Source organism: Microcebus murinus, chromosome 1 (assembly GCF_040939455.1).
Source record: "Microcebus murinus isolate Inina chromosome 1, M.murinus_Inina_mat1.0, whole genome shotgun sequence".
NCBI classification, from domain to species: domain Eukaryota; kingdom Metazoa; phylum Chordata; class Mammalia; order Primates; family Cheirogaleidae; genus Microcebus; species Microcebus murinus.
Genome location: NC_134104.1, coordinates 137,848,266 through 137,862,500, shown reverse-complemented (window position 1 = coordinate 137,862,500; position 14,235 = coordinate 137,848,266). Strand labels below are relative to the sequence as shown.

Sequence of the window (14,235 nt, the reverse complement as noted above, 5' to 3'; positions counted from 1 at the left end):
CAAGGAGGGCACTGACCTGAATACAATCTCCTGGTTTTACTTATGGTTTTGGATACCTGCCGTGACATCTGGTTTCAAATGTTTCAAATGTTCACTTGTATGTCACTGACTAAAGTTCCCTAAATTTCTTTTGTAGAATCTGGACATTCTCTCTATTCTAATCCATTCTTTTCTTTCCTAATGTACATTTTCTAAACCTCCCACCAGCATTTACTTCGGTAGATACTGTTGGATGAAGATTCAATGAGTGTTTTTCCATAAAAAATGAATTAGTGCTATTCTTTATAAATACAAATTCAAGCCAGTATATCAGAGTATACTTATATTTTTCTCAGTAAAAGACGGTTTTTAATCCTCAAATTGAACTATAACTAGAATTTTTCCAATAAGCTACACTGTCAAATGTGTCTCATAGTCATCAAAATGCTCAAAGCTTGTAGATAAGCATATGCCTTTGGTGTAGACACAGGGATATGCAAGTATGTGTCAGAGATTTATACTGAAAGTGCCTAGAATGTCCAGATTTTTAATTTTCTCATGGTATAGGTGCTTTTTGATAGCTAAGTGTAGCAAAGAACATGCAACTTAATCACATATTCTTGAAATTCTGAAAAGCCAATTAAAATGTATTTAATATGACATATTTGGGAGGTTTCTATTGGCCTGGAACACATAAAAGATTAAAAAATTGGAACCTCTTTGGTTTCCTAAGTTACATAACAGCATCCTGTTAAACTTCTAGGTTTCCCAAATCTTGATATGAGCAAACATTTGTCACACACCAAAACCAAATAAAGTAACATTTTAAAAGATCCAGTTTAGTCTGTAAAGGTCTCCCTCTTTCTTTGTAGCTCCAGAAGTGGAGAAAGTGTTGGAGAATCTTCGTGTAAAGTGATGCCAACACACTAGCTGCTTGCCAATTACTGGAGTAACAAGGACATCAATTCCAGAGGACTCCCAGCTGATGAGCCAGAATGCACAGTGGCCGTAATACACATGGGCATCAGGTGAAGGGAAGAAAGAGCAATAAAAAATAATTGCTGGAACCAGGGAGAGGCACTCACATCTCAGTGTTTTACCACCATCTGTATGGCTCTGTGCCCTCTCCTTTTCAATGTAGCTTGATGGCTCTGTCCAGTAGAACAATGTACAGAGGGCATAGATTTAGCCCAATGGAAAGAAAGAAGGAAAGGGGCAAAACTTCCACGAAAGACAAGATGACATCATCATTCATCATGTCCACATCATAGTGGTACAACAACTTCTTCCTTGTCTATAGGAAGATGCAAACCTGTCATTCAACTCGTGCAGTGGCTTTTAATTTTTGGTACAGATTAGAATCACTTGAGATCTTTTAAAAATCCTGATGTCCAGTCCATCCTATAGACAAATCCACGATCAGAATTTTTAAAGAGGATAAGACTCAAGAATCAATACTTTTTGAAAGTTCCTGAAATAATTTCAATGTGCAGAAAAGTTTGAAAACAAGCACACTAGTCCAGTGTCTCTCAAATTTTAATGTGCATCTGGATCACTCAGTGATCATCTTAAACTGCAAATTCAGATCCAGTAGGTCCGGGTGGTGTCTGAGCATCTGCAATTCTAACAAGCTAACGACAATGGCCCAGCAACCACTCTTCCAGTGACAAGGCACTAGAGAAGTAGCTCAACCAAATTGCTGCAAACTTTTTTCCTCCCAATGTATAAGTATTCGTGGTTAACGTTTGACGGGGTAGTGAATTGGTCTCTGCTCTTTTCTCTAAATATGAAAACGACATTCCCCTTATACCTCTGTAGCAGCTTAGCTCATTTCATTTGCCAAAGAAAACAGACATGTTTGAGTGCATACTTTCATATACTGAGCTTATAATTTCAAATTTTAGAGGAGCACACACACACAAAAAAATGAGTATTCCTTGGGTTATGGTGAGACCGCGATGTATGTGACTGAGATTTATTTCCCCTAACCTCTCTCTGTTAGACAGGGGTCGACTTACTTCAATAGAAACAGCTGTCGGAGGCACAGGCGTGTACTGGGGAATGTAGGTCCCTTGCATAGGAGCAGCAGCAGTCATATACTAGAGGGAATCAAAGAAAAATGCACGTGAACTTTGGGTTGCAACCAGAGAGGAAATTAAACACCACATGAGACTGCTTTAGATGTATGGCCCGCAGCCAGTGCATAATTAGTCAAACTCTATTTTAACCAAAAATAAGGCAGTTCCTATCAGCATTGCACAATCTTTGCTTACTCATTCAGTACCAACAACAGCCCCGACTTTACAGTTTCAGTACAATTAATTCACCCCTATTCTCTCATTGGGCCCTTTTTAAATATTCTGTATAAGATCTCAAACAATTTCACATCTCACAACTAAACACAAACTCCTTGAAGGTGAGACGATGATGTCTGTTTTTTTCTCCATTTTATTTCTAGTACCTGTCACATAGTAGGCTCTCAATAAGTATTTGTTGAATGAATGAATGAATCATCATATTAATTGTTAATAATAATTTACTTTCAAATTTTAAAAAGTAGAGAAATAATGTAAGAAATACTTATGTAGCCCATTCATTATTGGTGTCATTTTTATATCACTTTATTTAAAATAAAAGAAGTAGAGTAGGACAGATAATGCTGAAGTCTCTTTTCTTCTTTTCTCCTATTCCATTCTCATGACACTGTTAGTTTTTCCTTTCCAACACCATTAATTTTCCAAAGTTTCCTCATCAGGATGAATAATGAAATAACCAAATTATTTTTGCTAAGTTGTTGTAGTCAATAAAGTATGTATTAAGGGTAACATGTATTTTTGCAATGAAAAAAAAGGGAGCCCCAGTAACGTACATGCTCACCTACTTAAGCATAAATTATGACCCATCTTCCTAACACACACATTCTCTCTGCAAATTCAAAATTTTACTCTCTGAGGATTGAATTTTCTATGGAATAAACTACCTTTCTGGGTTTCTAAACTTGACCAATATCGCAAAACTTCAAAACCTGAATAATCTAATGAAAACAAGCAAGGCTTCTCAATTCATAAAGGTTAGAGGAATGATTTTTAGGAAAAAATCAAAAGCCTCTGATACTTTTTTCTTCCAAATTTACTGAGATAAATACTAAGTTCGTATATAAATATAGAAAACCTAAATTACTTTGTTTTGTGCATCTTAGTACTTTCAGTATCCAAGAGGCATGGCGATTGTGATTCAAGAGAAATGTCTTAATAGAGACTAGCCCACTGGTGGTGGTGGTTGTTTATAATTATTCATGCTCATAGATAATTATAGTAATAAATCAACTTTGGAATAAATGAATCTTCACCCTAAGCACTATTCTACTCTATTTATTTGCTAAAAATAGAAAGAGTCTTAATAAAACAACCCTAAATCAAACAAACCAAACTGTTGTCTGCAATACATGTGTTGCTACTAATACCAATTAAGTACAATTCATATCTATACAAAAACTACCTCCTAATTTGGACCAATAGCAATTGTTTAAAAGGCCTAGTGATATTAGCAATTTAGCCTTATAGTTCAAAATTATCAGAGATTTCTGTACCCTGTCCTCGGTGCTCCTATAAGATTCATTACTCTTCTAGTAAAATTGTCCAGACTACCATCTTTTTAAAGGCCTAGGTCAAGTTTTATCTGTTTCTGCATCTTCTAATATGCAAGGTAGTGCCTGGTACTCAGTAAGTCATTGTTCAATGATTGAATGAAAGGATACAAGAAGAAAGCCTTCCATTTCCAATTAAAAAATCTTGCATGTCTCTTGGCCATTGATAATTGTGAGCTCATTATAGATACTAATTTCACCACCCCGATAATGTATCTGTATAACCTTTAAATAAATACCTGAGGCAACTCTGCTCATCATTGTCCTTGTGCCTTTAAGCAGACCATAAATATTCAGATGTTTGGCTGCTACCAATTTTTCAAATGAGTACAGAACTCTGTAGCCACGTATCACTAAATATTATTTCATGTCTAGATCCCTATGTCTGGCAGACATCTGTCTTGTCAACAAAACAGTTCTAGGGAGTGTGTTGTGGATAACAGTTCCCTGGCCACTTCAGATAGGTGATTTGTCTCTGTAACATAGCTTCTAAATATCCTTTAAATTATAATACCATTTCCTACATTGTATTCTTTGGAACACTAGCTATACCGAGAGAAAAGCTTTCTGTGTTCCAATGCATTTGAGCAATGCTGTGTAATATATCTCTTCTTGATATTGACATGTAGTAAAAAACAAAAACAAAACTCTGAGAAATCATGTTTTACAGAAGCCTATTTAAAGATAATTAAACCAGTCTTTTTTTTTTTTTTTTTTTTTTTTTTTTTTTTTTTTTTTTGAGACAGAGTCTCACTTTGTTGCCCAGGCTAGAGTGCTGTGGCATCAGCCTAGCCCACAGTAACCTCAAACTCCTGGGCTCAAGCAATCCTTCTGCCTCAGCCTCCCATGTAGCTGGGACTATAGGCATGTGCCACCATACCCAGCTAATTTTTTCTATATATTTTTAGTTGGCCAATTAATTTGTTTCCATTTTTAGTAGAGACAGGGTCTCGCTCTTGTTCAGGCTGGTTTCGAACTCCTGACTTTGAGCGACCCACCCTCCTGGGCCTCTCAGAGTGCTAGGATTACAGGCGTGAGCCACCGTGCCTGGCTGGAACAAGTATTTCTTAAAACTATTTTTTTTTTTTTGGTAGCACCTATTAGTTTTGCTTAAAACCAGTGCTCTAAGGAATATACTTTGGAAAATATTTGTTTAATTTAATCTCAAAAATCTAGCTGACTAGTAGCAAGTGGGAATATATTTTTTTAGCAACTATTAATTTTTATCTAAGCACAGAATTAATACAGTTGCAGCCATGCTCCACCCTTTGGTCATGGTTTTCCGCAATTTACCATATACTGGTTTACTATATATTAATTATATTAATCTCTCACCTCTTTGGGTATTTTCTATTCTCAAGTTAGTAATGCTAAACTTTGCAACTGGGCCTAATAAGTTAGTATGTTTGCTCTTTGCATGAGACGTTGCCACTGGCACTCATCTGTGGGACTCTTCTCTGATTCGTCTCCATTCCAGTGTCTATATCTCTAAGGAGATATTCTGTGAATTAAAGGTCATTAGGGACCTGACCTGTGGCTATATATATATATAGCAATATTATATATATATATATATATATATATATATATATATATAGCGCAATATTCATTAGTTCACATGAAGATCCACTTCATTATTTAGATATCGCTTGACAAATTAAAAAGTTTCCAGGTAGTATGGTTAATGAGAATCACTTTATGTGATTTTTGCCCAAGTTTCTTCAAAATGACTTTGAGTTATTCAAAACTACATCTGTGTTTTATTTTAGTGAACAGAATAAGTGTAATATATCTTCACTCCTCCCATGACAGTCAGTGAAATTGTGAACATCACCCAAACTAAACTGCTTATGGAGCAATTCATACTCATCTTTTTGGAACAATACGGTGAATCTGGCAGGATGATTTACCCATTTTATAGATGGAGAAACTGAGACTTAAATACAATGGGAATAAATCTAGTTCTTTTTACTTATGATTCAGCACAGTTTTCTGTGCTGAATGAAGTTTCTACTTCATTATCTTTGAAGGTAAGTAAATAAGATCCTAAGACTTTCTTTCTGATCATTACCATTTAATATAGATATTAGCTTATTTTAATGAGCTTTAGTAATTGAATGTTTAAGAAATATAGAATAATATGCCATCGATTGATATTTTTTATTGTTATTTATTTTCCATACATATGTTTTAGCTTCATTCTTTACTCGGAACACCTAATTTTCTTCTAGGGGAGTTACTTCATATACTTAGTAACTTACTTTTATGCTGCTTTTCTGAATACAGCCAATAGAGATTTTATGGTATAAATGAGATCAGTTCAGTTCAGTGTGCTATGTATGTGTATGTGTGTGTATCTTTTAATTTAAAAAATCTTCCTGGTTGCTTTTCTTTTGTCATGGAAACACTAATAGAGCTTGAGAAAGTTGTTTGATAATTAAGAACAGAATTACTTTAAATAAGTCAATCATCCACAGTTTCATTCGCTTAAGACTATTATCTCTGGATAAATTTTTGCAGTGAAGTTCTTCTGTGGTAGACAGATATTTTTTAGGGTAAAGCCTCAAGGAGTGACAGTTGTGTAAAATTAGGAACAAGTATTTATAGGAAATGGCTACAGCTATGTGTAAGCTTAGCTCTCAGCTTTCGGTAACTGGTGGCAAATAACTCTCAACTGTCTTTGCAAGCACACTGTTTGATTATTTTAAGAGTACAAACTACAGTTGGACTTAATAATACAGGCAGAACAAGCATTGGTTAGATCTGGGTGCCTCAGAGACTGCTCTCATTTTATCCAGCCAATAAATGGCAGAGGACTAAGAGAATTACCTATGATACTAATTCTGCTCTTTTAACTGATAAATTATCATAGGCTACTTATTAAAACCACAAAAAGAATATATATATATATATCCGTTAAGCTAATTTATTTTATTAGCATCTCTGAAAAGCTAGAAAATACCTGTCATAATTTTTTCATGAACACAAATTACTTTTTTTGTGCTTTCTTGGTACAGGGGCTAATGGGAACTGCATTACAATGAAATGATATAGATAAAATGGGTTCATCTGTCCCCATCGGTAGCAGTTTAAAGGTATAGCATTAATGAATAAATACGCATATGTACTTTTTGGTAAACAGCTTAATGATTTTTATGTATTCTGAAATCGCTGGATTTTCACATGTGAGTGCGTAGGAGCACTGAATGGCCATTTTCAAACCCACAGAATAAATTCCAGACTCCATCACTTGTTCCAAGAAGTCTAGACACTGCATCACTAAGATAGTTACATGAAGAAAAAAAAAAAATGTGAGATTGGAAAGGAATTGTGTTTTTGCCTATTTAAATTGGAACAAACTCCTTCTGTTACTGTGGAATCATTGATTATTTCTGAGGAAACAAAGAAAGAAAATCCCAAATTATTAGTTCTGGATTACTTCTTTTTTCCCCCACCAAATAAAAACAAAATAAAAATGTTTTATGAATTTCCTGTGAGGAAACTTTCCATTTTAATTATTTGCAGAGCGAGGGAAGGGTGAGGAATTTCTTAAAATAATTGATCAACCTCATTTGAAGTTATCATTATATTGTTTAGATTTTAAACTGGTGTTTCTAGTCTTTGCTATAAAATTTGTAAAGCTGATTAACCAATTTCAGAAAGAGGAGTTGGCCAAGCATGCTGGCTCATGCCTGTAATCATAGCACTCTGGGAGACCAAGACAGGAGGATCACTTGAGGTCAGGAGTTCCAAACCAGCCTGATCAAGAGCAAGACTCTATCTCGACTATAGTAAAAATAGAAAAAATTAGCTGGGCATGGTGGTGCATGAATGTAGTTCCAGCTACTTGTAAGGCTGAGGCAGGAGGATCGTTTGAGCCCAGGAGTTTGAGGTTGCTGTGATCTAGGCTTATGCCATGGCACTCTAGCCGGGGCAACAGAGTGAGACTCTGTCTTAAAGGAAAAAAAAAAACAGAAAGAGGAGAATCTTCACATCCTATCAAACTCGGAGAGTCAATAGGAAGACTAGAGGAAAAATGCATCGGTGAAAGAAGTTAAGCAGAAGAAAAGGGAGATTGTTATAGATGGTGCTAACAACATGCCATATGAATTACCTCCGAAATCATGTAGATCAAAGTTTCTTTTAACAAAGGAAGCTTGAGGATATAAGGAACAAGCTGAGCTATGATTTGCCAGAGTTGGGTGAATGGCTGAGAGAAAGGCACAGCTATCTCAAGTAGAGGTATTCTGGAGTTTTGAGGACCGTATTTCTTAGATTTGTATACTATAATTCTATCATTTCTGAATTAAGGCACATTCCTGAACCTGGGTTGGCAAACTGATATCACTTTGCATGCTTGGTTTGTTTAACTTAGTAGTAATACCTCCCTTGAATGTAATTCTAAGAATGCTTTCTAAGTTTCCATGTCACTCAATGGATGAGAAGCTATCCACAGAGAGGAAGGGAACTAGAGAGATTCTCCTTAAAAGTAAAGACTATCCCCACTAGGTCAAGTAAGGCTGGACTCCTACCTGGACCCTTACTACTCAGTTATTCTTATATTCTTTCTACTTATACCAATGAAATATTGGATAATGAAGTGGATCCCCATCCAGAAAAGTAATAGTGTATGCTTTCATAATAGTTTATATTAGTATTAATACTAACATATAAAACAGACTATTTATTTTTAAGGTATAATAGAGAAATAGCAGCCAGGCATGGTGAGGCATGCCTGTAGTCCCAGCTTCTTGGGAAGCTGAGGTGGGAAGAACCCAGGAGTTTGAGTCTAGCCTGGACAACATAGCAACACCCTGTTCCTCTATCCTGCCCCACCCCCTCAAAAGGGCAAACTTCATGTCTGTAATCCCAGAACTTTGGGAAGCCAAGGTGGGAGGATTGTTTGAGGCAAAGAGTTTGAGACCAAGCTAGGCAACATAGCAAGACCCCATCTCTAAAACAAAAAATGTAATAATAAAAAAAAGCCAAAACAAAGTAGTTAGTTGTGAGTGATGAAATAATTGTCCCTGAAGAGTAGGTGGAGGTGAACCCAGAGTAGGATATACTTCTACCAGGAGTGAGAAAGCACTGGGAGAAGGACAAAGACCAGTTAGTGGACTTGATAGATATGTGAGTTCAGAGAACTAATAAATAAGAAATTCAGATTGTTTTCACTGTATTCTGGAGAAGGGGGCATTTGCTGGTGGTTTACAGCAAAGAGAATAACAAGGAAGAATCTTGGATATTGTTCTCAGCTTGGAAGTCTAGAAAACCTTAACCCCTGCACAGCAATGAGAAATAGTTATTCCCATATAATCACAGGCTATGGAGGCCTTCAATTTGACAGAGAAAGCGATTTTCATAAATGTGTTGGAAAAACAAGGTATATCTGGTTTGAACATGTGCATAGATCTTTGGTGTATCAATGAAGATAAAAGATAATACTATGGAAATGTAGCCAATTAAGAAATTATATCTTAAAATTTGAATTTGAAACAACCCTATATAGGCAGTATGAATTATCTCCTCCTCCCCAAATTTTGTGATAGATTTGGCCTAACATGAAATATCGAGAAAGATGGGACAGAGGGAAGATTCAATGGACCGCAAAGACCACTTGGGAGGTAAAGACAAGTAATTCAGATAAAAATGGAGAACTTAATCATCCATCAGATGGATTAATGGAAGTTATTTATAAATACAAAAGCATATTTACAGCAGAGTAGAGGGAATGACCCACTGGATTCAATAGAAAATGGAAAGTGAGTAAGTAGAAAAGATCATTAAGAGGATATTATGAACAACCTTGTGCCAATAAATTTGACAACTTATATAAAATGGACAAATTTGTTGAAAATGACAATTTAGCAAAACTGAAATAAAAAGGAATAGAAAAATCTAAGTAGTTTTATATCTACTAGAGAAAATGAACTCATAATCCAAAAGTCTCCCACAATAAAACTTTCAGCTTCCACTGGCTTCTCCAGTGAATTTTCCAAACATTTAAAGAATTAATAATACCAGTCATGTATAAATTCTTCCAGAGAAGACTAAAGAAGGAATACTTCCCAGTGCAATTTTATGAAGCTAGCATGCTCCTTATACCAAAGTTTGAAAGGGACATTACAAGAAGAGGAAACTTAGCTCAATATCTCTCATGAACATTTATATAAACTTCCTAAATAATATTTATTCAATAAATGTAGTATGGGATTTATTTCATGATTACCTGGTAGGTTTAACATTTGAAAAATCAATCAACATAACTCACCACATTAACAAAATAGCATCATCTCAAAAGATTAAGAACCATCTTTCATAAAATTTAACATCTACATATAAAAAATGTCTTCGCACACGAAGAACAGATGAGAACTAGAAACAGAAGTCTATATATCAAAAAACATACAGCTAACATCACAGATAATGTTGAAATACTGAACACTTTCCACTTAAATTTTGGAATGAGATAAAGTTGTTCAATGTTACCTCCTCAAATATTGTCCTCAAGGTTCTAGACAATGCAATAACACAACCGAAAGAAATTGTAAGTATAAAGATGGAAGAAATAAAACTGCCATTATTCACAGATGACATTCTTAAATATACATTAAAGAAGAAAAAACAATTATTATAATTAATAAGGAAATTTAGCAAGTTTGCTGATAAAAATCAATTAAAAATTTTATTTCTATATATCAGCAAGAGGTGATTAAAAATGAAATTTTAAAATGATACTATATATATACAGCATCCAAAAAATCAAATAGATAGAAATAAGTTTGACAAAAGGCAATGAAAACTTCTTTACTGAAAATCAGAAAGCCTTGATGAAAGAAATTAAATAACACCTAAATAAATGGGGAGATATGCCCTATTCATCAATTAAAAGACTCAGTACTGTTAAAATGTCAATTCTCCTTACTAATTATAATTCCAATTGAAATCCAAGCAGATTTCTTGGTAGAAATAAATAAGCCCATTCTAAAATACATATGTAAATATGGAGGACTTACAATATTCAATAAAATTTAGAAGCAAAAAAAAAAAAGTTGAAGGATGTATATTACTAGATATTAAGAGTTACTAAAAAGTCATAGTAATTAAGATACTGTAATTAGTGTGGTATTGTTGCCAGGATTGAAAAATATACTATGGAAACTGAATAGAAAGACCAGAAACAAACATATAATGTATATTTGCCACTTGATTTATAACAAGAGTGTCACTGCAATTTAGTACAAAAAGAATGATCTTTTAAATGATGCTGGATAAGCCAAATATCTCTATAAGAAAGTGACCTTGACTCCTTCCTTATACCATAAACAAGGAATAAACAACTAGATCATAGACATAAATATAAAAAGTTGGTAATATGGCTTTTAGAAGAAAACAGGAGGGAAGCTTCATGATCTTGGGAAAAGCAAAAATTTCTTAAACATGACTCATTAAGCACTAACTATAAAAGAAAAGATTGATAAATTATCAAAAGACTGAGGGAAGTTATTTATTTAAAATAAACAGATTTGAGAAGCAAACATTTTATATAGACTATATATTTTTTCAAATTTCCACAAATCAGTAAGAAAACAGAAAACCCAGTTTAAAAAATGAGTCTGAACAAATCATTAATACACACAGCAATTTAGATTAATCTCCAGGTAATTGTGCTGAGCCAGAAAAAGAAAAAAAAGCCAATTCCAAAAGACTACATACTGTGTGATTTCGTGTCTATAACACTTTTGCTGTGCAAAAATTTTAGAACTGGTGGACAGATTAATCATTGCTGGAGTTAGGGATGAGGGATGGGGAAGTGAAAGAAAAGCAGATTGGGTTGTGAAGGAGAGGGTTGCTTACAGTGTTGACTGTCCATTATCCCACCTGTGGTGGTGGATAAACACACTTACATAACTTATAAACTTTGTATAGAACTTATATACACAAATGAGTAAAAGCAAATAGAGAAAATCTGAGTAAGATATGTCAATCCTATCCATGTCAATTGCCAATTGTGATGTTATACTATAGTTGTGCAAAATGTTACCATTGGGGAAATGGGGGCAAGGATAGAAGAGATCCCTCTATATGATTTCTTACAACTCTGTGTGAGTCTACAATGATCTCAATAAAAATGTCGTTAAAAATCACCTCAATTTAAATACATATGAATATGTGTGTGTATATATGTGTGTGTATAATATATATAAATAATTTAGTTGATATAAATGGCCAATGTGCATGTGAAAACATGATTAACCTCACTTATTGGTCATTAGGGAAATGCAAGTTAAATGTATTATAATATGACACCACACTCCAACCAGGATGGCAAAAATGAAAAAGATTGAAAATACCAAGTATTGGTGAAGATATGGACAACAGGAACTTTCACACACTGCTAGTGGGAGTTTAAGTTTGTACATCCACACTGTAAACTGTATGGCAGTGCCAACAAAGCAGAACATTTGCAGAACTTATGACCAAGCAATTTTCCTAGGTATTCTTACAAATATCCACCAAAAGATATGTACACTATATTTAAAGTAGCATTTTTTATAGTGGTTCCAAGCTAGAAATACTCTACATATTCACCTACAGAAGAATTAATAAATTATAATATATGTACCTGGTATAATATAAAACAATGAACAAACAAACTTCTCTACAAATATGGATGAATTTCACAGATATAATGCCGAATTAAGGAAGGCAGATATAAAAGTCTTCATATCGTGTGATTCCATTTCCTTAAAGTTCAAAAACAATCAAAGCAAATCTATGGTGCTAGAAGGCAGGGTTGTGGCTACATTTGTAGGGATAATAAAAGCACAGAGACACGAGGAAGGCTTCTATTATGATAAAACCCTTTTATATCTTGAGCTGAATGGTGAATACATGAGTGTTTACACTTTGTAAAATTTATGGATCTGTAAGTTTGTGAATTGTGCAATTTTCTTTACATCTGTTCTACTTCAATAAAAGAATATTTTTAAAAAAGACTGGAAAAAGGCTGACTTTAGACAAGAGCAGTGACATTTTATTTATTTGAAAAGGATAGAACTAATGGATTCAGATGTGAGAAGGTTGGGAGGTTTATAAGGTACCTACGTTCTCTTTTCATCATTTCTGTCTTTGAGGCAAGATGTGAGGCGAAGGTGAGAAGCAGCGGGCTTGGCAGTCTGAGAGAAGTATAAAACAGTTGTTTGGGAGAGAGGAAGAGTGAATGGATCAGGGGTATGTAATAAGGTTTCTAGGTAGTGCTAATGGGATATTTAAGTTGTGTAGTCACAAAACTGATATGAAATCTATCAGCATAGTGGCATGTTTTACTCTAGCTACATAAAGCTGTTTAGAAGAAGAGAGCAGACTGAGGATTGAATGCAAGTGAGATCAATGTTTTACCAGAAGGGTGTGATAGAGGCAGAGTTAGCCAAGGCACATGAAAGACAGTGATTACAATGTTCTACTATGGAACCTAATCTAGAGATGGATATGAGGAGACACAGGGGAAAATACTGAAAGAGTGGGAGGCAGTACATAGAAAGGCAGGCTTAATGATGTCAAAGAATTGTTGCAATAAAGGTCATAAAAGAAGTGTGTGGAAGGAAGGTGGTGGTCATCAGAAAGTGGCATGTTTGAAATTGAGTGTTTAAAATGGAGAATTGGAGTAAACACAGTGATTGCTAATGACAAATTCTAGGATAGAGTAGAGAAAGATCACCAGAAGTGAGAAGCTCAGGAAACTGAGAAGCCAAAGTGTCCTTTTGTTAAATTCTAGTAAGGGATGCACATACTTAATTCACTTATTAATAACATTCAGTCAAAAATTTTTGATTCCCTGCTATGTGCTAATTACTGTGTTAAGTAACCATATACCGTAGCACTGAAGCACAGACTGGGTCATAAGACATGATAAAGCCCAGAAGAAACTGGTTTTGTTACTAAGCCATTGGGTGTCCTTTCTCACCTTACATACATAAAGCTATTTGATTTTATGTCTTATTCATTATTACCACTCTTACATTCGCCTTACAGTAACCAATCAAATCCTTTAAAGTTGTATCTTTTGTATTATTACTACTTTCTTCTGATAGTCTTCTCATTTCACATTTGAATTTCCTATCTGCTTATACTCTTCTTAATGTCCCTTAACATTCTCTATTTTTGCCATATTGGTTTGGTTTACAAATGGCAAAGGATTTTAAAGTTTCTGTACAGAGGTGATCTCTTCAAATGAGAGATTATGTTAAGGCCAAAGCAACATTTATTATCAGTCTCTAAATTTGAAATTGTCAAGAAGAAATCATTTTAGCAAACAACATGACTGGTCTGTTATCTAGACACTTCTTTCAGAAACTTATATGAACACATAGCTGAACAACTTATATCCTCAGCCTCCTTAGCTTCATTTAATTTTTTTCTCTAGGAAGCTAGGCTTTTTTCTTTATTTTGGAAATGAAAGACTGGGAGACTTTGTCAAGAAGACAAGGGAACTAAGAAATCCTCAATGTGCTTGGAAGCTTTGTTGTTTTTCTATTTAAGTTCAGTGACTAAAGCATTAAATTGGGTTGGGTAAAGATGCTTCAGCCAAAATGAAAGGGAACCCATTC

The 14,235-nt window shown here is 34.5% G+C and overlaps 1 protein-coding gene across 7 annotated transcripts in view; it reads right to left on the bottom strand.

Moving 5' to 3' along the window:
* RBMS3 (RNA binding motif single stranded interacting protein 3) overlaps window positions 1-14,235 on the bottom strand; it is a 675,854-nt gene that overhangs the window by 20,090 nt on the left and 641,529 nt on the right. For all 7 annotated transcript variants that reach the window (XM_076005926.1, XM_076005939.1, XM_076005925.1 and 4 more), the window contains one exon: window positions 1,998-2,078. In XM_076005926.1, coding sequence (XP_075862041.1) covers window positions 1,998-2,078 — 81 coding nt within the window. The remainder of the gene's footprint in view (window positions 1-1,997; window positions 2,079-14,235) is intronic.